Genomic DNA, 20376 nt, shown 5'->3' on the forward strand with positions numbered 1-20376 from the left:
TTGGCTTACTCTTCACTCAGCTGTGTTCCCACGCCCATTGGGCTAACAGATCAATTTTTCCGTGTTTGTAATGTGTCTCTGTTTACATATCTCCAAGAGGAAAGAGAAACAAGAGACTTACATCAGGTTGTCTTTCCAGATGCCATGTTTGACTTCCTCTTAGGAACTCTGATGCCTTGCATTGTGGTCATGCCTCAACAACTGATAGGCTTACATACTCACATAAACAGATACTCTGGACATGCATTTAACCAGCTGTATTGAAATGGGGCAGGGGAGGTGGCTCTGTGGTTAAGAGCACTGCTATTCTTCTATAGGACTTGGGTTCACATCCCAACATGACTATTCACGACTGTCTTTAACTCTAGTTCCAGCAGATCCAATGTTCTCTCTGGCCTCTGAGGGTACCTGGGATACACATGGTACACACACACACACACACACACACACACACACACACACACACACTCAATAACGTAAAACAAACTTTTAAAACTATATTGAAATAGTGGCTTCAAAGCTAGTCTTTTTTTCTCCTTTTGTTTGTTAGACTTGGTTTTAAAAGAGCAATGAACTAACAAGGAGGCACACAGCATATACAAGCCAATGAATATAATAAATCACAAGATCATCTCACACAAAAGGAGACCTTTGACAAAACCCACATGCTGCCATAATAGAAGTCCTAGAGAGACTAAGGCTACAGGGAACGAACTCCGACATGATAAAGATTACATACGACAAATTCGCACACAGCATCACCCCAGATGGAGAAAAACTCAAAACGATCCCATTAAAACCAGTAACAAGACCGGGCTGTCAACCCGATCTGCTTCTTTTCATTATGGAGTTCTTGGAACACTAGCTGGAGCAATAAAGCAAGAGAAAGAAACTAAACAGATGTGCAGAGGAATGAAGAAATCAAATGATCCTTATTTTCATATGATGTGATATGTGATGTGATGTGTTGTGATGTTATATGATATAATATGATGTGATATGATGTTATGTGATATAATATGATGTGATATGATGTGATGTGATGTGATGCAATGTGTTGTGATGTTATATGATATAATATGATGTGATATGATGTGATACGATGTGATGTGATGTGATATGATAGATAAGAGATCCCCAAAATTCCACCAGAAAGGTTTTAAGAACGATCGATGTTTACTGAAGTGACAGGATACAAAATCAACTTGCAAACATCATCAGCCTTTCTATACACCAACTGAAAACAGGCCGAAAAGGTAATCATGGACACAGTCTCATCACAACAGCTTCAAAGAAAATACATTATTTAGGAGGTAAAAGATCTCCACAATGAAAACCTCAAATCTCTGGAGGAAAGAGATGGGGGTAGACACTAGAAAATGTAAGCAACCTTCTTGAAATTGATCTTAGCAACAGAAAAGCATAGCTGTCCTGAGCTTTCAGAGGGGCTGGTCTTCCTGGCTTTAGGGGCTGCTGTCAGTCCATTGCTTAGGATTGAAGAGAAAGAACACATAATTGCTCTTCCACAGCCCACAAAGGATCTTCACATCAGCAGTCAGTCAGCTTGTCAGCTCTTTCTTATGCTCCTGCAAACGGCGATCCCAAATGTCCTGGTCAGCCGCTGTGCCTGTTGCTTTTTCTAAGCGCCCCAAAGCCAATGATTTCAAGCTTCCCTTGTCAAATGTCTCTGCCTCTGCTGTGTGCTATGGCTGAACCCTCAGAGCGACATATGCAGAAAGTGGCAGCCACCCACTTTCAGCCCAAGGAAGACCCTGGGGAGCAGGAATAGCAGATGGGACTATGTCATGTGCCCCAACATAGTTGCTAAATAAATCTGAAGTTGAAGTATTAATTACATCATAATTTTTAAACATTTGATAGCTGCATGAGCCCTGGTTTCTAATTTTAAAAGGTTGTTCTCATGCTTTCTGGTCTAAACCACCCTTACCCCTTCCCTTGTCTGCCTTCAGCTTGAAGTCACCATGGCGGCTAAAGCTGTTTACCCTCCCTGCCTGAGTTCTCTCTCTCTTCACCACCAGAACCTGAGCACTGAACCAGGCCAGAGACCTCCGTGGGGAGCCCTCCCAGGCCTGGCCCCACAGTGACTGTGAATTTTGAAACATCTGAGATCTTACCTTGTTTTTCTCCTTCCAGGACTCTTTTCCCAGAACCGTACAAGAAGAACAGAGGAATCATGTCCATGATCGCCGCTTTCTACAGCAACAAGTCTATCCTCATCACAGGGGCCACAGGCTTCCTGGGCAAGGTGCTCATGGAGAAGTTATTCCGTACCAGCCCCCACTTGAAAGTCATTTACATCCTCGTGAGACCCAAGTCTGGACAGACACTGCAGGAGAGGGTTTTCCAGATCCTCAACAGTAAGGTGTGTCTTGCGAGGAGGGCCTTGTACGATGGGCAATACCTCAGGTCCCAGGGACTTTGTACATGTATCCTTACAGCTCTGTAATGGCAACTGTTAACTATCAGGATCTAGAATCACCAGGAGACAAGCCACCCTTGCGAGCAGGGGTGTAGGCCGACTCAGACATGCCTGTGGGGGATTATCTTAATTAGGGTATTTGAGGCAGGAAGACCTCCCCATGAGTGGCACCATTGGCTGGGTTGGGATCCTGGACTATATAGAAAGGGGTGAGCACAAGAATTTATAGCTCTTTGCCCCGTTTGTGGATACAATGTAACTGGTTCCTTTGAGCTCGCCCCTGCAGCCTTGATTCCCTTGCTAGGATGGACTGTTCTTTGAACTGTGAGGTAAAGTAAACCTTTTCACCCTCCCTCGAGTTGCTTTTGTTAAGGTTTATTATCACAGCAACTACAGAAGAAATGAAGACCACCACTTATGGCCCAGAGCATACAGGGAACAGAAAAAGAAGACACAATAGTGAATCCTGAGGTGTTTTCCCCAAGGAGAGCAGAGGTGCTTAGAGAATATCTAGGGCAGGAAAAGAAATCATTGTGTTAATGCTTTGAATCTGAAATGTTCCCACTGTTCTGTTTTGGGCACTTGTTCTCCATTGTGAAAACCGAGGTAAAAGGCCTGACTGGCAGAAGTGGGTCACTAGAGGGCAATTGATGTTGATGGCACTGAACAATTCTAAACACAATTGCCCAAGCTTAGTCCTCTCTTGGTGTCACATTGTGGTTCTGGTGGTAGCAGGAAATATTTTAAAAAGGAATTTTCCATTCCACGATAGTGCAGGCTAATTTCTGGCCCCAGAGGTCTCACTGCCTCCATGGCTAGCCCCATGTAGAGACTGCCAATCTCGCAGCTCTCTTGCTGTGGACTCCACTCACATTCCCAGCCAGACTCGAAGACTCTCTGGCTCAGAATTCCTGAAATGCCTCCACCTGACTCGTTAAGTTCCCTTGGCGGGTCACTACCACACCTCCACGTGCTCCTTACCTTTCTCTTGAGCTCTATTGAAGTGAAGTTTAGAATCAATAGGGAACTCAACTGCTGGAGGCAAATACTAACATCCTAACTAGTAAGCCATACTAAATTAAATCCTCCAGTGACGGATCCTGTCAGATCTGCCATCTAACCTGGGGCCTCTAGTTTGTTACAGCCTCTACCCCCAAGCTCTCTCTCCATCCCGAAAGCCTCAAGTCCCTTTTTCTCCTCCTCTCTTACCCCCTCTGACTTGGAAGTCTTGCCTACTCTTTGCCCAGTGATTGGTCCCCTGAAATCTTTATTCATTAGGGGAAGGTCCTTGCCACATATCACCCTTTCTGTCCAATTAAAAAGAGAACTTTTCTCTCAAATTTAAGTTGAGCACAACTATTACAATTCTGTAATTTGCAAAGTACAAAAATACACCTAACACCCAGTCCATCACTTTTTGTCAATTAAATAGAATACTCTGTTATCTATTCTAATTTAAGAAAGGCTTAAAATCCATACGCTATGTCCCGGCTAGCTTGTACATTGTTTGAAAACTATCTAATTAAATAGTTTTCTCAATACTAAATAGTCTGGGTAGGCTATGAGACTATAATTAGTCTTCAACCCCGTCAGAAATCCGAGAACGACCAATAGTTTCTGAAAATATAGGGAGCCTAACATGGTTTCCAGAACTGAGACAAGTTGTAGAGGAAGCTGCCTATCCATACAGACCCTGTATGTCAGGAACTTAGAGCATCAGTCTTCAGCCTTCTGTTCCAGGATCATCTCATAGACCTTGGTAACACAGAATTTTGAAGGACAGATTACCCTGACTTGGCAGAGATTATATTGGGACTATTCCATATACTGTGTCCTTTCTCTGGACAGTATTTTGTCTGTGGATGAAATAGGCAATTTCTGTCCAGTGTCTACCTAGAAATGTATGCCAATAAAAACCCTGACTCTGCATCAAAACAAATTCTGTACCAAAGTGAGAAATTATAGCTTCAACTTAGTAACAATTATAAGGATTTCTACCAAATGAGATTATGGCTGTACAATCAATTCTAGCTAATTCCTTCCTGTTAAAGTATGACCATTTCTAAATTCCCCCAGAAAGACAACTTTAGAATAACCACCACCAGCCCCCCAAAATTTAGGAAACTGGGTTGGCGACTATAAATTCTTCAAGCTGTACATGGGCATTAAGATATCTTTGACGGGGGGTAGGGAAAATGGGGGAGTTGTTTGGCCTTCTCCCTCCAACCTGAAAGTCCTGCCTACTCCTGGCCCAGTGATTGGTCCCCAGAAATCTTTATTCATTAGGGGAAGGGCCTCACCACAGCATCCCTTTTAATTTCTTCTGATCTCACAGCTATTGTCTGGAAGGTTGACAGTTCCAGAAGTCTTAAGTGCTTAGTAACTGGTAGTGACCAGTTAGCTAGTTAGTTAGTGACTAGGCTTAGCTCTTGGATTTGCAAGGTGGATCGTGCAGGACTGTAGAAAAAGCTTAAGATTTGATCCCACCCATTCCTTCTCACACCAGAGAAACAGCCCGGGGTGAAGAACTTGCCATCGTTGCCTAACCCACACACATCTTGTTTATCTATACAATGGATCAATTAACAAAAGCGATTTCACAGAGATTTGTGATGATTAAATGAGATATCAATGTATAAAGTACTGTGTTGCATAATACAAAGATAGTATCGATGACCTCTGAGTTCTTTTACCCAGAGAAGCTCTTTCGTTCATTATCTCTAAAGCCAAATCGTGGATTACCTGAACCAGATTCACACTTACATCAAGCACATACACACATTCCCCACACTTGCTCATCTATCATGGCTTTTATAAGGGACAAAAATAAAAATGAATAGGTAGCTTTTTAGTTATTGCTGCCCTTGAGATGGGGTCTTGCTATGTGACTTAGAATGGCCTCAGACTCAGGATTTACCTGCTCTACGTCCCAAGGGCTAGAATTCCAGGCTTGTACCTCTGTGCCAGGCTCATAAGTAACCATACTCTCCCAGATTTCACAGATCTGTGATATATCTGTTCCCATTCACGGGTATACTTAGATAGCTCTTGCTCTCTAGCTTATAAGAATTGCAAACATGTGCTGAAATAGACAGCCCCCACCATCCCAGAAAGCCAGCTGATAGGAGAAGCAAGACACCCAGCCACTTGGGATCCAAGGCATTGGTGGAAAGGTTGCCATCTTTTACACATCGCCCCCAAGTCATCGATGTCTCCATGTATGACATTAGCAATGAGAACCAACCAGGACTGATTCTACAGGAAGATCAGTCTGGTCTGGGCAGGAAGAACTACCCATACAGTGCCAACTCTGCAAGGTTGCCACTGGGATACATCTCCCATGCCTGAGAAATACACACATGGCTACCCATGAGGAAACCCCCACTGTCTTCACTTTAGGTCACAAAATTCCTTTCTGCCCTTATGTCCCATGACATTCTCGAATCAGAGTCCATGGTGCTAGGGAACTCTTAGAACTCAAGTTTCATAGACGGCAGTAGGACAGAGACAGAGTAAACCATTTAAGAAATAAGAAAATTAGACAATGAAAGCTATTTGAAATGTCAGGCAAGACAGGGATGTGTCTATTAAGAAATGTACTTGGTAAGGACTGAGAAAGCTCCTCGAGAAGATGATAGAGTGGAGTAAGAAGTCCCTCCCTTGGTCTGTGACTGGACTCTCTGGAGAGAGGCTCTTTACCATCACTCTTTGCGGCTGATTGCTCCACCTTCTGGAATGTTCTTCACTGCCCACTCCACTGCCATGGTGGTTGAGGAAGATCCTCTGCTTGTCTTTGGTAATGCGTTCTTGGACCTGTGAGAGAAGGTGGGAACCTGCAACAGAAAGTAGGGTCAGGTGTGCCGTGACCCTAGAAGGAAAAAGGGAACCACACATTTAGTGCATAGTGTCTGTAAGTCTGTTCCAAGTGAAAGGCATGAGAGAGAGGGATGAGAAGGAAGTATAAGAAGCAACAGGACTTTTAGTAAATGAGATCCCAACCCTAAAATTCTGGAGACATTCAAGAGGCACAGGTTGGATATCTATTGCCAGCCCTGGCATTGATGTGGAGAGAATCCTAGCTCCCCTTAGATTAAACTTAGATTAAAAAAGAGAGGCAGAGAGCAAGGGAGGGAGAGAGAGAGAGAGAGAGAGAGAGAGAGAGAGAGAGAGAGAGAGACGAAGAAAGGAAGAAAGGAAGGAAGAAAAGGGCCTTAGATCTCAAATTACAGTGGAAATCAGGGTTTTGACAAATCCATTGAGGAAATACGTAGCACTCGTCACTCTTGAAACAGCTTTACTCTCACCGAGTCTTAAGCATAAAACGAGGCCTGGACAGATGGCTCAGTGGTTATGAACACTTGCTGATCATACAGAGGACCCAGGTTCAGTTACCGGCACCCACATGGTGACTCACAACCACCCATAGCTCCAGTTCCATCGTCCTCTTCTGGCCTCTGTGGGCACTGCACACACACACACACGGGGCACACTTTGCCTCTGGATATCTGGATATGCCTAGGATTATAGAAGAGAGGACAGACGTTCTGTCCGTCAAAACTCACAGACTGCTTCCTTCTCCTTCTGTGGGATATGTAGCTGCTGCCTTCCTTTTCCTGTTTCCCTGGTCTCAGAGAGCAGCAGCTTCCAAAGAAGAGTTTTTTAATCCAGTGGGTGCACAGAGAACCAGAAAAAACCCATCTTCTTACTTATGTCTACTAATTCTTAAGTCTTTTCACTTCATTCATTCATTCATTCATTCATTCACTTACTTACTTATTTTTGAGACAGGATCTCACTATGCAGCTTTGGCTGGCCTGGAACTTGCTGTATAGACTAAGCTATCTCTGAACTCTCAGAGATCTTCCTGTCTCTGCCTCCCGAATGCTAGAATTGAAGGTGTGGGCCCACACATAGCATTATGCTGCATTTTTATAAGCTAAACCTGTCATTGGGCATGTTACATTGAACACTATATAAACTTACATGGAAAAACAGAAATTATTCAATAAGCTGTTAGTTGCCCCTGAGGCGAATGAACTTTGGAATACAGAGGATGATCCGGCAAGCAGGGCTCACAGCCACGACCTTAGCTCACACAACAGCGCTTGATTTAAGATGCTATGCCAATCTGACAACTACTAAGATCAGAGAGAACTTGTTCAATACAGTGAAGGGGAGCTGGAGAGGAGAGGAGGGGAGGAGAGGGATGGGAAGGGGAGGGAGCAGAACAGGAGAGGGAAGAGGAAGAAAAGTGAAGGGGTGAGGAGGGAGAGGAGAAGAGAGGAGAGACGAGGAGGGGAAAGAGGAGAGGAGAGGGGGAGGGAGGAGGAGAGGGAGAGCGGAAAGGAGTGGGTGAGGAGGGCAGGAAAGGAAGTGGATGCACTCCCTGTTTGGCAGCTTTGGGAAATGAAAAACAATAGTGATTTTAAGGGTCCATTAAGTGACAGGTGCTATGCCAAGCGCAGACTTTCATTATCATATTCAATCTTAAAAATCCTTGTGAAGTGTTCGTTCTTATGTCACAGGTGAGAAACTGCCCCTCCCCCAGGCTGTGTGATCTGTGCCAAGGAGGTGACACAGCAAAGCTGAAAGGCAGCTCTTCTGAGAGCCAAGGCACTCTCGCCTCCTCTCAGAGCTGCTTCCTTGGCGACACAATCTTAGAACCAAAGTGCTAGGCCCTGTCTGCCTGTCTGTCAGCCCCTTTCTCTTCAACACAGTCCTGTTAGAGCCTAGAAACAATCTGTGTTGGCCCTCTACCCTCCAGGATATGTCTTTCCTGCCCACATACGGATTCTCAAAGCACACTGTGGAATGTACCTCCTGGGGACAAACCATACAAAGATGACTAACATGTACCTCCATTAGCACTGATTATAGGTTCTTATAAAAACTTCCGACAAGCGAAAGACTGCTCTCAAGAATAGCTCATTATAGTGAGTCTCTAATTCTCTAAAGTCACAGGACGATACAGTCCCATGATCAGCGTCTTAACTAAACATGCAAAAAAAAAAAAAAAGAAAGGCCCAGAGAACTTTGGAACTTGATCTTGTTACATGAAGAATGAAGAGTAGGGTGAGGATTTAGCCCAGCTCCACATGAGGACAGGTCTGATGTCTTTGCAGAATATGCACGGTTCTGATACACGCCTGCAGTGTGTCACCTGTCACAGTCATTGGATGCCGGTACTAAGCACAGGCGCTCACACTTCAACTCAGAACTGTTGATTCAGAACCTTCTATATCTCCCAAGCAGTCCGAAGCACACAATCACGCTACACTGCCATGAGGTGTAACAGCAATGGTCCTCACTGAAGCAGTTAAAAACTTTCAGATTGACCCTTTGGGGCCCACAGAAATGACTAGCAAAGAGGGAGAACCTGATGCTTTATGGTGTGTGTGTGTGTCTGTGTGTCTGTGTGTGTCTATGTGTGTGTGTTTGTATGTGTGTCTGTGTGTGTGTATGTGTGAGTGTGTGTCTGTATGTCTGTGTGTGTGTTTGTATGTGTGGTGTGTGCATGTGTGTGTATGTCTCTGTGTGTGTATGTGTGAGTGTGTGTGTGTCTGTGTGTGTGGTGTGTGCATGTGTGTGTATGTCTGTGTGTGTATGTGTGTATGTGCATGTGTGTGTCTGTATGTGTGATGTGTGTGTGCGTGTGTCTGTGTGTGTGTATGTGTGAGTGTGTGTGTCTCTGTGTGTGTTTGTATGTGTGGTGTGTGCATATGTGTGTATGTCTGTGTGTGTATGTGTGAGTGTGTGTGTGTCTGTGTGTATGTGCATGTGTGTGTCTGTATGTGTGATGTGTGCGTGTGTGTGTGTCTGTGTGTGTGTATGTGTGAGTGTGTGTGTGTATGTCTGTGTGTGTCTCTGTGTGTGTTTGTATGTGTGGTGTGTGCATGTGTGTGTATGTCTGTGTGTGTGTATGTGTGAGTGTGTGTGTGTATGTCTGTGTGTGTCTCTGTGTGTGTTTGTATGTGTGGTGTGTGCATGTGTGTGTATATGTGTGAGTGTGTGTATGTGTGTGTGTGTCTGTGCATGTGTGTGTGTCTATGTGTGTGTGTGTCTGTGTGTGTGTATGTCTGTGTGTGTCTCTGTGTGTGTTTGTATGTGTGGTGTGTGCATGTGTGTGTATGTCTGTGTGTGTCTATGTGTGAGTGTGTGTATGTGTGTGTGTCTCTGCATGTGTGTGTGTCTATGTGTGTGTGTCTGTGTGTGTGTATGTGTATTTGTATGTGTGGTGTGTGCATGTGTGTGTGTGTGCATGTGTGTATGCCTATGTGTGTGTGTCTGTGTGTGTGTATGTGTATTTGTATATGTGGTGTGTGCATGTGTGTGTATGTCTGTGTTTGTCTGTGTGTGTGCATGTGTGTGTGTCTGTGTGTGTGTGTTTGTATGTGTGGTGTATGCATGTGTGTGTGTATGTCTGTGTGTGTATGTGTGAGTCTGTGTGTATGTGCATGTGTGTGTCTGTGTGTGTGTTTGTATGTGTGGTGTGTGCGTGTGTGTGTATATGTGTATGTCTGTGTGTGTGAGTGTGTGTGTGTGTGCATGTATGCGTGTATGTGTATGTATGCATGTCTGTGTGTGTTTGTGTGTGTGTGAGTATATGCTTCACTATATTTTGGATTCATAAGTTCTTCAGTATGATTTATAGAAACTTAATTGCAACTGGACTGGAGCTAACACCCAACACCCCTGGTGCTTCAGCTCCACACCCAAAAACTCCTATAGAGCTCTGGAAGGTCCACAGTCTGCCCTTTAGCTTAAAAGACCTCACCATTTTCCTGCTCAGAATAAAAGTACTAAGTAAACAAGTACTGGTTTATCACTAGGACTAGATAATATATTCCCGTTTGAAGAGAGGGATTCAATGAAGCAATAGAGGTCAAAGGCTCTTATAAAATAAGATTACATCCAATGATGCCCAGAAAACAAAGTCAAACTTCCTATAGATGCCCTCCCAAATGAGGCACGGGGGTCACCCCTTCATTAAAGAGTCCACATTCTGGCTGTGAACTCTTATAAAAGTGGTGCACAGGGTGATGCGTCTGCCCTCCACCCAACTTATGCTCCTCTCCAAAGTGTCCGCAGAAGTACAAGCAAGATAACAAAGGAAAATTACACCATAAAGATTCAAAGAGGCTCATACAAACTCAGTTACCAAAAGGCAGGGATTTCAAACATTTCACACAAACTCATACATCTGTTGTACAGCTAAAAGAATTATCATTGGGAAACACTTGACTGTAAAAGCATATTTATGGTTAAGATTATGACTGTTAAAGATCTGTTTCCAAGAGCCAGACTGAATCCAGGACATTTAATCAACCTTATCTATCCCAGATGCCAAAACGAAACATTGAGGACCGGTCCAACTCCCTAACTGTTTTCAGAACTGATATGACACCTATTGAGGGGCTAGCCCTACCATGTAGAAAATGGACGCTCAGGGACAGAACATGGCATTTGATGGCTGCCTGGGAGAGTCCCTTCATTTTCACCCAGCTCTAAGAATGTCTTTGAACATGCTCTTGCCTGATGCAAATGCAATATGATTTATTTGACTACCTGGATTGTTTTGGTTTTTGTTTGGTTTTGGTTTTGATTTTTTATTTGTGTGTTTGTTTGTTTATTTGTTTGTTTGTTTGAGATAGAGTCTCAGGTAGTCCAACATGGCCTCAAAGTAGCTAAGTAGAAAAGATGAATTTTGGCACTGGGATCACCTATGTGCATCACCATGTCTGGTTTTAACACCGTGCTCAGGGCATCAACTACAGGGTCTTGTGCACGGAAGGCAAGCACTCCCTGCCAACGGAGTGCATCCAAAGCCCAGATTTCGTGTTTTATTACTCAACCAAGGAGCCTGTTACTGTGAACCAAGGAGCATACTCCAGAGTGTGCTGACCAAGGAGACCTCTGATTTTGTTTCATGTTTAAAAATCAAAGGCTGACTTTTTACTCTCAACAGTTCCAGACATTTATCTCCATGGATGCTGTATGAAAATTCCATCTTATCAAAATAGGCTAGACTAAACACATGACCAGAAAGCAAGTTGGGAGGGAAATGGGTTTATTTGGCTTACACTTCCAGATCATAGTCTATCACTGAAGGAAGTCAGGAGAGAAGCCTGGAAGCAGGAGCTGATGCAGAGGCCATGGAGGGATGTTTCTTACTGACTTGCTTCCCCCAGCTTGCTCAGCCTGCTGTCTTATAGAACCCAGGACCACCAGCCCAGGTGGCACTACCCACGATAGGTTAGGCCCTTCCTCATCAATCGCTAATTAAAACACTCTACAGACTTGCCTACAACCTGATCTTATGAAGGCATTTTCTCAGTCAGTGTTCCCTCCTCTCAAAGGACTCTAGCTTCTGTCAAGTTGACATAAATCTGTCCAGCACAAAGACCTTCACCCCTTCATGTCTAGAGCAAAGTTCAAATCATGCATCCGACTGATATTAGACATGGCTTCTTCAGATGTTCCCGGAGTTAGGATCCAGACTACACCGAGTTCGTGAAATAAAGTGGAGACACTTTCACAGAAAACACTAGCATTTGTGTAAGGCAGGTTTTGAGTATAAACCTATAAACATAAAAGGCAGTTATGCATAGCAGGGCTTTAGAGCATTAATGGTGCACTTGGCATGTGGACTTCTGTTTCAGCTGTTCGAGAGAGTCAAGGAAGTCTGTCCAAATGTGCACGAGAAGATCAGACCCATCTCTGCAGACCTCAACCAGCGTGACTTCGCCATCAGCAAGGAAGATATGCAAGAACTTCTGTCCTGCACCAACATCGTCTTCCACTGTGCAGCCACAGTGCGCTTTGATGCACATCTGAGGTAAACTCCCCCATCCTCCTGTAGCTTATAGCTATCTCTGTGTGTCTGTGTGTCTGTGTGTCTGTGTGTCTGTGTGTCTGTCTCTGTCTCTCTCTGTCTCTGTCTCTGTCTCTGTCTCTCTCTCTCTCTCTCTCTCTCTCTCTGTGTGTGTGTAAGAATTCATGGAATCTATAAAAATAAAAATCAGAAAAAGAAAGAAACCCCACAACAAAACATACTCCAGTGAAAAGTTTAAAAAGAAACATACAAAGACACTTCGGAGCGCCTCCCTATCCTGGTGTGCAGAGGCGACAGTCGACAGTGGCAGGCACGCATACTCACCTTTCTGCCTGCTTCTGCGGTTATGCAGATGTAACTCCAAGGAAAGGGTGTCGTGCCGAGAGCGTTCTGCACCCTGTCCAGTACCGTTGGAAATGACAGCAGACGTAGTATTACTGCACATTTTTCGTCCTTTCTTTGATGATTAGAAAGGTTGGCATGCTTAAATGCTTATTGATAATTGCCTTTGCGAAACCCCTATTCATCCTGTTTTCTCATTTTGAACGGAACATGTTTGCGACTTCAAGACTGCCTAGAAGCATCCACAGATTAACGTCATCTTTTATAACTGCTCAGCGTATTTCGCCTTTCTGCTCCACTGTGTCTATTCGCAACTTCTGTAATTATTGTTGTACTTTTGTTTTTACGTTTAGATCTTTGGTCCCTTTGAAACGTTTTTATTAGTCCATTCATTTATTTATCATTTATTCATTTGTTTCGAGACAGGGTCTCTCTACAGAGCCCCGGCTGTCCTGGTACCCACTTCAACGACCAGACTGGCCTGGAATTTAGATCCACCTGCCTCCGCCTCCTGAGGGCTGGCACTCCGGGTGTGTCCTGCCACACCCAGCTCATTTTAAATGCTTTTAACTACGAACATGGGTAGTCAGGGAAATTCTACAAAAGTAGTGACCTGGTCAGGTAGACAGTAGCTGTCTTATTCTCTGGCAGATGGTTAGTTCTCAAACAATACTTATCAAGGGGTTTGTTTTTCAATCTATTTGAAGCAAAATTCTTGTCCTAACTTTCTGACACTTTCTTCCATTGATTACACTTTTTCAGAAAATATCACACCATTCTAAGAGCTAATGTTGATTAGGTGATCAGTACTCAGAGGAACCTTTTAAAACAGAAAAACCCATCGTTCCCAGGCAGGGGTACTTATTTAAGCTTAGCATAATTTTTCCAAGTTACCTTCATATAGATTTACTTAGAAAAACTTAACATTTTAGAAATACCAATCCTTCCCATTAAATAAAAATGTCTTTCCATTCATTCCATTCTACTTTACTCCTGAAATTTACGAGGTTTTATGTACCCACTAATGACTTCAAGCCTGTGTGCTTTCAGGTCACTGTAGTCTCTAGTTTGCATTTAGACGTAGAATACTGCTTTAGTGTTTTGCCATAATTTTTAGTAGATGTTTTAGTGAATGGGTTGTCTGCATTCTAATTGTTTTTAGCTTCTTTTGTTCATTTTACAAATATATCATTTTATAATATTATAGCAATTTTTGAGACTGGGCTTTCAGTGCTTTACATCCATTTATTAACTTGTTTTTCTCCAATCATGGGGTAGTAACTTCAGGGGCTAACTGGCAATGTCTGACGGCATCTTTGTTACCCTGAAAGGCAGTATTCCTAGCCATTCCCCTTTAGTTATGGCTTTTGATAGAACTTGAAATGTGTGTTCTTTTATCATTTCATTAGTAAGTTTCTTTACATGGGAAATGGAAATAAAGTGTCATTTCATTTTGTTCTGAAAGAAAGGAAGGAAAGAAGGGAAGGAGGGAGGGGAGAGGGAGGGAAGAGGGGAGGGAGAGAGGAAGTGAGGGAGGGAAGGAGGAAGAGAGAGGAAGAGAGGGAGGGAGGGAAGGAAGAGCTGGAGAGATGGCACAGGAGCTAAGCTTGTATACTGACTGCCCTTACAGGGGACCCTAGTTTGGTTCCTAACATCTATAACATATGACTCTCACCTGCCTGTGACTCTAGTTTTAGGGTATTGAGCACACATTCTTAACAGTAACAGGTGTATGGCGGTGTAGTTTTTCTCTTTTTGAGTTAGCATAGAGTAATGGGTTTCCTGATGCTGGGTAAGGCATGTGCCCCTTGAGTGAATTCTGGCCGTCTTACTGTTATTCCTAGTTTATATAGCTCTCTACAATATCAGCTACAGTTTAGGATTTGGCCCAATCTTCATGGCTGGCCTGGATCGTTACAACAACCCACACTGTTATTTCAAATAACTACTTAGCTCCCTCCATGTTATTTCTATTTCCCATCTAGAGGTAGATTCTTCATTTGTTGGTTTTTGTTCTTTTGATGACCACTTATGGAAGCCAGTTAGTAAGTTTAAAGGACCAACGTCCTTTTGTACATTTTACTGATTAGAATCACGTAACCTCCAGGCACGATATTTACAGTTGCTTCAGACTAGGACTAAGGACTCCACATACCAGGAGCACGTTACAATTTCATGTGTCGCAGAACTATGAGGCCATGGGCCATCCTTTTCCTCCTTGTCTCATGATGTGCCACCCAAATCCCAGCCATCCACCTATTACTGAAGTAGGCACAGCCATTGCTCCTACACCAGTTACAAAGCTTGACACATGGGTCACCGGGGTAAGTACACTCACAGTGTGGTACACCAGGTTTGCTGAGTGTCTTCACTGCTTCCTTCCACTTCATCCTCTCCAGAGAAGCTGTGCAGCTGAACGTCACCGCCACCCAGCAGCTCCTGCTCATGGCCAGCGAGATGCCAAAGCTGGAAGCCTTCATCCACATCTCCACTGCCTTTTCTAACTGCAACCTGAGCCACATCGATGAGGTCATCTACCCGTGCCCCGTGGAGCCGAGAAAGATCATTGACTCCATGGAGTAAGTCGGGTCAGATGAGGGGCTGTGCAGCAGCACACGGCTTCCTCTTGGCTTCTCTGGGGTTGTTAGTGAAGTTATAAGGTAGGACACTTTGAAAGCAAAGTGCTTTGGAAAAATGCTTTACTTTTCTCTGCTAGTCCCTTCTTCCAGTAAGAGATACACCACTGAAGGGAAGGAAGATAGAAAATCCGTGTGTGTGTGTGTGTGTGTGTGTGTGTGTGTGTGTGTGCGCGTGCGCGCGCGCACACACACACACACAATAGGAATTGCTATATATGGATTGAAGCCAGGGCTTTGTGCATGCTAAGCAAGCACTCTTCCACTGAGCTATATTCTCAGCCCTGAAAATCTCTAAAGAAAAACCTTGTTAAGTATAGGGCTGCAGAAACATTAGGCTATACCTCTGTTCCTCACTTCTTAGCATCACTAGATGATAGAGTTATAAATGATCAGGAGAGAAGTCTTGGAGTTGGGCTGATACAGGTTCAACTCGTGGCTGATAGCTTGCTAGCTGTGTGAATTAGTTTAGGATTGTTTCAGTCTTTCTGGGCCCCCAGGGCCCCTTTTTGTTACTTCCTCTCCCCAATAAAATAACCTAACAAAAGCAACTTATGGGGAAAGGACATATTAGGGTTCAGAGTTCTACTGCGGCATAGTCCAGCATGACAGAGAAGCCATGGCTGAAGGAGTGTGAGAGAACTGGCCACATTGAGTCCAAAGTTAGGGAATAAGGAACAGGGGTCTTCCTGCTCATCTTGCTGTCTTCTGTTTTTGTTTTTTGTTTGTTTGTTTGTTTGTTTGTTTGTTTGGTTGGTTGGTTGGTTCGTTGGTTCGTTGGTTGGTTGGTTCATTGGTTCGTTGGTTGGTTGGTTGGTTGGTTGGTTCGTTGGTTCGTTGGTTCGTTGGTTGGTTGGTTCGTTGGTTCGTTGGTTCGTTGGTTCGTTGGTTGGTTTGTTGGTTCGTTCGTTGGTTCGTTGGTTCGTTGGTTCGTTGGTTCATTGGTTCGTTGGTTCGTTGGTTTGTTGGTTCGTTGGTTTTCCCAGGAACCAAGCCCAGGTGCTGGTGCCTCTCACCTTAAGCAACACAGTCAACACACCCCCTCAGATACATGCCCAGAGGCTAACTACCACAGATCCTACCTTACGATTGTGATGATGAGCACATTTATATAAGTCAGTTGCTATGGTGCTGGGGGATAATTGGTTTGGTGAAGAATTCCTCCAGCATCCAGCAGGGGATGGTCTGTGGATGGATTCTGCTGGGACACACTTTCCTACCTTAGCTGAAGTGATCTCTAGTCTGTTTTCGTTTGTTGCTGATAAACAAAAAACACTTTCTTCATGGGACATGGTTCTACTCTCAGAAGTTTATTTCTGTTTTCTGCTTCTTATTTTGCTCCAACCACTTGAGCTTTGTGTCTTGTAGGTGTTATACTTAAAAAAAAAAAAACACACACACACACAAAGTGACTGTTACAAGGTGAATCTGCCAGTATACAATTTCAGGCAGTACTGTAATTGTATTTAAAATGCACTCCCTTTTAAAAGCTTCAGCTACATTGGGAGTTCACTCCCTTCCTTTCTGTCTCCCTTGCTCTAAGAACTGATGTTTTTACCTGTCACTTAAAAATCTTCAAAATGGGGGTCATTTAGAGGAACGAGTACAAGGGAGCATTTCACGTTAATAGTTTCTCAGGAGAATTGAAGAAAAGGCACATGCGGTCTGATTCCCAGGTCCTCTGTACATCTGGAAAGCCCCAGATCTTGTTCAGTGTGGAACTGGCATTTGTCACTGAGCTTTCATTTCATTGTGGCACCTATTCCTTAACCATGATTCCAGGTAAAGGGCCCATCTGCTTGACTCAAGACCCAGAAGTGAATTAATTCCAAGGGTCTCATCCACTGTCCTCCTCTTTGATACCTGCAAGGGAACTATGTGATTGCAAACCTCTGAGAGTTCACCTGAGACGGGAAGTAACATGCAGCTCACCACAGTGAAGGGCTCCCTGGGCCACCTTCTGTTTCCAAACTGTATGCAGATACTAAAATACTCCAAGGCTAAAAGGAAAAATAAACTTCCCTCCCAGAGAAGGGATTCTCCTGATGTCTTGTCTCCAGTATGTCCAGTGCCCTGGCAAGTATACATCACCAGAAAAAGTCCATAACTTACAGTCATGGCAGAGAGGAAAGAGATAAAGGTGGGGGAGAAAGAGAATGAACTGACAACAAGCATTAAGTTTAGAAATTCCTCCCTGGAAAACATTTAAATTCAGTGTGAAACTAATGCCCCAGACTGAGGATGACTGCCTTCTGCGGTCTTCTTCCCAGGAATCCACCACTACTCTGGTCCATGTTTCACGATGTTGATTCCTTCTCTGTAAGAGCATCCTATTCTACCATTCTTCCTTTGATATATCTCCCCATGACCCCCAAAGGTGGATCCTTCTGATCCTCCTGTTCTCCTGTATGTCCATCCCCCCATCCCTGCTTCCCTAAAGCTTACATGGTATAGAAACCGACCCCTCCTGAGGATCCCATGTGGCACCTCCTACTAAGGAAGCAGGATCCCAGGGACAGAAAGGTGCTGAGACACATGAATAAGGCGGTGGAGTCCCTGCTCTCTGGACTACTGTCTAGAATCGCACACACACACACATACACACACACACACACACACATACATACATACACACACACTCACACACACACATACATACACACATACTCACACACACATATAAACACACACATACATACACACTCACACACAGACTCTCATGTACACACACACACTCACACACACATACACACACATACACACACTCTCACACACATACACACACTCTCACACACACATAAGCACACACATACACACACTCACATACACATAAACACACACACTCACATATAAACACACATACACACACTCACACACACATACACTCTCACACACACACACTCACATATAAACACACATACACACACACACACACACACACACACATCAAACATGTAAGCATGAAGACACAACATACAGCCTGACTAGAGAAGATGAGAAAGGTCATCATGGACTTCCACCATTCTCTCCCAGAGAGCTTTCCTCCAAATACTTGTAGAGCTGTCTTTCAGAAGATAAATTAGGAGAAACATATCCCCCATTTCACACAACTATCTATATACAATGAAGCTATCTGTTCCATAATATTAAAGGATAGCATAAGTTAGACATGCCTGTGTGTGTTAACTGCATTGGACATACACCTGCCGTTACGATCTCTAACAGCTTTGTGCTTCTTCTGAAGCAACGTAAGTAGAGCTTCAAACTTGGAGACTCATGGGAATGAAGTGAAGTTGAATTGGGGAGCTGGAGAGCTGTGGGTTCAAAACTTGGACAAAGTGTGGGACATTCTGTTAATTACAGAAAGGTAGGCTGATTCGTGCATACCTTTTTTTCTCCTGTGCTAACTGGTGGTTTTGAAGAACTAATGGGAACAGGAATAGCAGAGAGCTGTAACTGAACACAGGAGAGGACCTCAGAGGACCTCAGGCAGTGGTGGATGGGTATTTGTCACACTGCCCTCCCCTCTGGATCCAGAGAGGGACAGGATGGGACAGGAAACGGTCATTGGGATGTAGAAGAAAGGTTACTTTAAATTCTGTGTGCTTGCTGTATTAGAACAGAATGCCATCACTGGCCTGGGGGTGGAGATTGAATGTGCAAAGGCCCTGGGTTCAGTTCTCCTCGCTCTGAGAATGAGTCGTGGGTAGGGCAGCAGGAGAGATGTTACATTGGTTCATTTACAGTTGCATAGATGCACACTTGTCCTCATGATAACCCCGGCCTTACAGCAGATAGAATCAGCCATCTTTCATGAATAAACACGAAGGGAACGTGAATGGATACACAGACAGAACTGAGTAGCAGGGGCGAGCCTTCTGCACAGTGCACTAGGTACTCATAACACATCCTTAGACATCTATGGAGCCAATACTCTGTAAGACAAGCTAACTTTCCTCCCTTTGTAGAGCCCCCAGCTATGACCCTTTGCAGAGAGCAACTGTTCTGTGTGACACTGACTCCCTGTGGTTGCTGGGTTCTGATTTTCTCTTGAAATTGTTTTTCCTCGCAGCCTTGTTGATTAAACTTGTTTTTTATGGTCTGTGTTGGTGTAGGAAACTGGTCTCAGGTTAGTTAATTCACTGATTTGGAGGTGGTTGATTACTTACAAATGAGAGGAGGTGACACTCGAGCAGGGGCCCTCTGTATCTGTGACTTTTCGTCTTCACACTCAACCAACTGCCAATCTGAATGCTGTGTTTGTACTCTGCCATTATTCCATAGATACTACAACAAACACACTGCGTTTACATTATGCTCAGTGTAAGAGGCAATTTAGAGACCATTTAAATACACATTAGGATATGCAAACCAATCTCCCTTGGATAGCAAGGGTTATCAAGGCCAGGTGTCTGCCTTGCCTATCATTCTGTCAATTCTCCTGTGGCCACTTAATTCGGCTTGGCTTGTGTATGTATGTGTATGATGTGTATACATGTATGTGCCATGTGAGCACACGGATATGTGTACACACACGTAGAAGCATACGGTGGCTCAAAGTTGACGTCAAATATCTACTTTTCTCAATAGATTCTGTGGTATTGCAAGGCAGAGTCTCTGGGCTGACTTGGAACCTGCTGATGTGGTTTGTCCAGCTGGGCCATTTGTTCCAGTGAGCCCGTCTCTGCCTCGCTGTGCTGGTATTAGAGATAGGCTGACAAATTGACTTATATGGGTTCTTGGGCTCCAAACTCTACTATTCAACACTTGCATTGCAAGTACTTTATACAAATTTAATATTTGATATAAAATTTAGTATCTTCTGTTTCTCTGTGTTTAGAGTTGTTTCAATTCTAGGGATTTTCTCTACTTTTCAACCCTAAGGCATTTGTGACCATGTTATATTCAGAACTAATAGAAGCAAAGGAAGGAAAATGAAATGATTATGGCTAGTCTTTCTATTCTGCCCCACTGTCAGTAAGAGTGATTAAAGTTCATAGTCATGACGGAATAGATCTTACCATCCGACCCAGAGTTTATCAATGTGTCATAGGAGTAGAGGGATAACTGCTAATGCTTCCTACAATCAAAATAGTACAGTTATACTTTTTCCTATAAAACCAGAA

General features: G+C 43.8%; 1 protein-coding gene across 4 annotated transcripts in view; it reads left to right on the forward strand.

The window, feature by feature from the left end:
• Far2 (fatty acyl CoA reductase 2) overlaps positions 1-20376 on the forward strand; it is a 114052-nt gene that overhangs the window by 77037 nt on the left and 16639 nt on the right. For all 4 annotated transcript variants that reach the window (NM_001427803.2, XM_087659000.1, XM_087659001.1 and 1 more), the window contains 3 exon segments: positions 2155-2383; positions 12100-12275; positions 15014-15193. In NM_001427803.2, the coding sequence (NP_001414732.1) occupies positions 2195-2383; positions 12100-12275; positions 15014-15193 (545 nt within the window). In that variant the 5' untranslated portion in view covers positions 2155-2194.

This window comes from Rattus norvegicus, chromosome 4 (assembly GCF_021556685.1).
Source record: "Rattus norvegicus strain SHRSP/BbbUtx chromosome 4, alternate assembly SHRSP_T2T, whole genome shotgun sequence".
Classification (NCBI taxonomy): domain Eukaryota; kingdom Metazoa; phylum Chordata; class Mammalia; order Rodentia; family Muridae; genus Rattus; species Rattus norvegicus.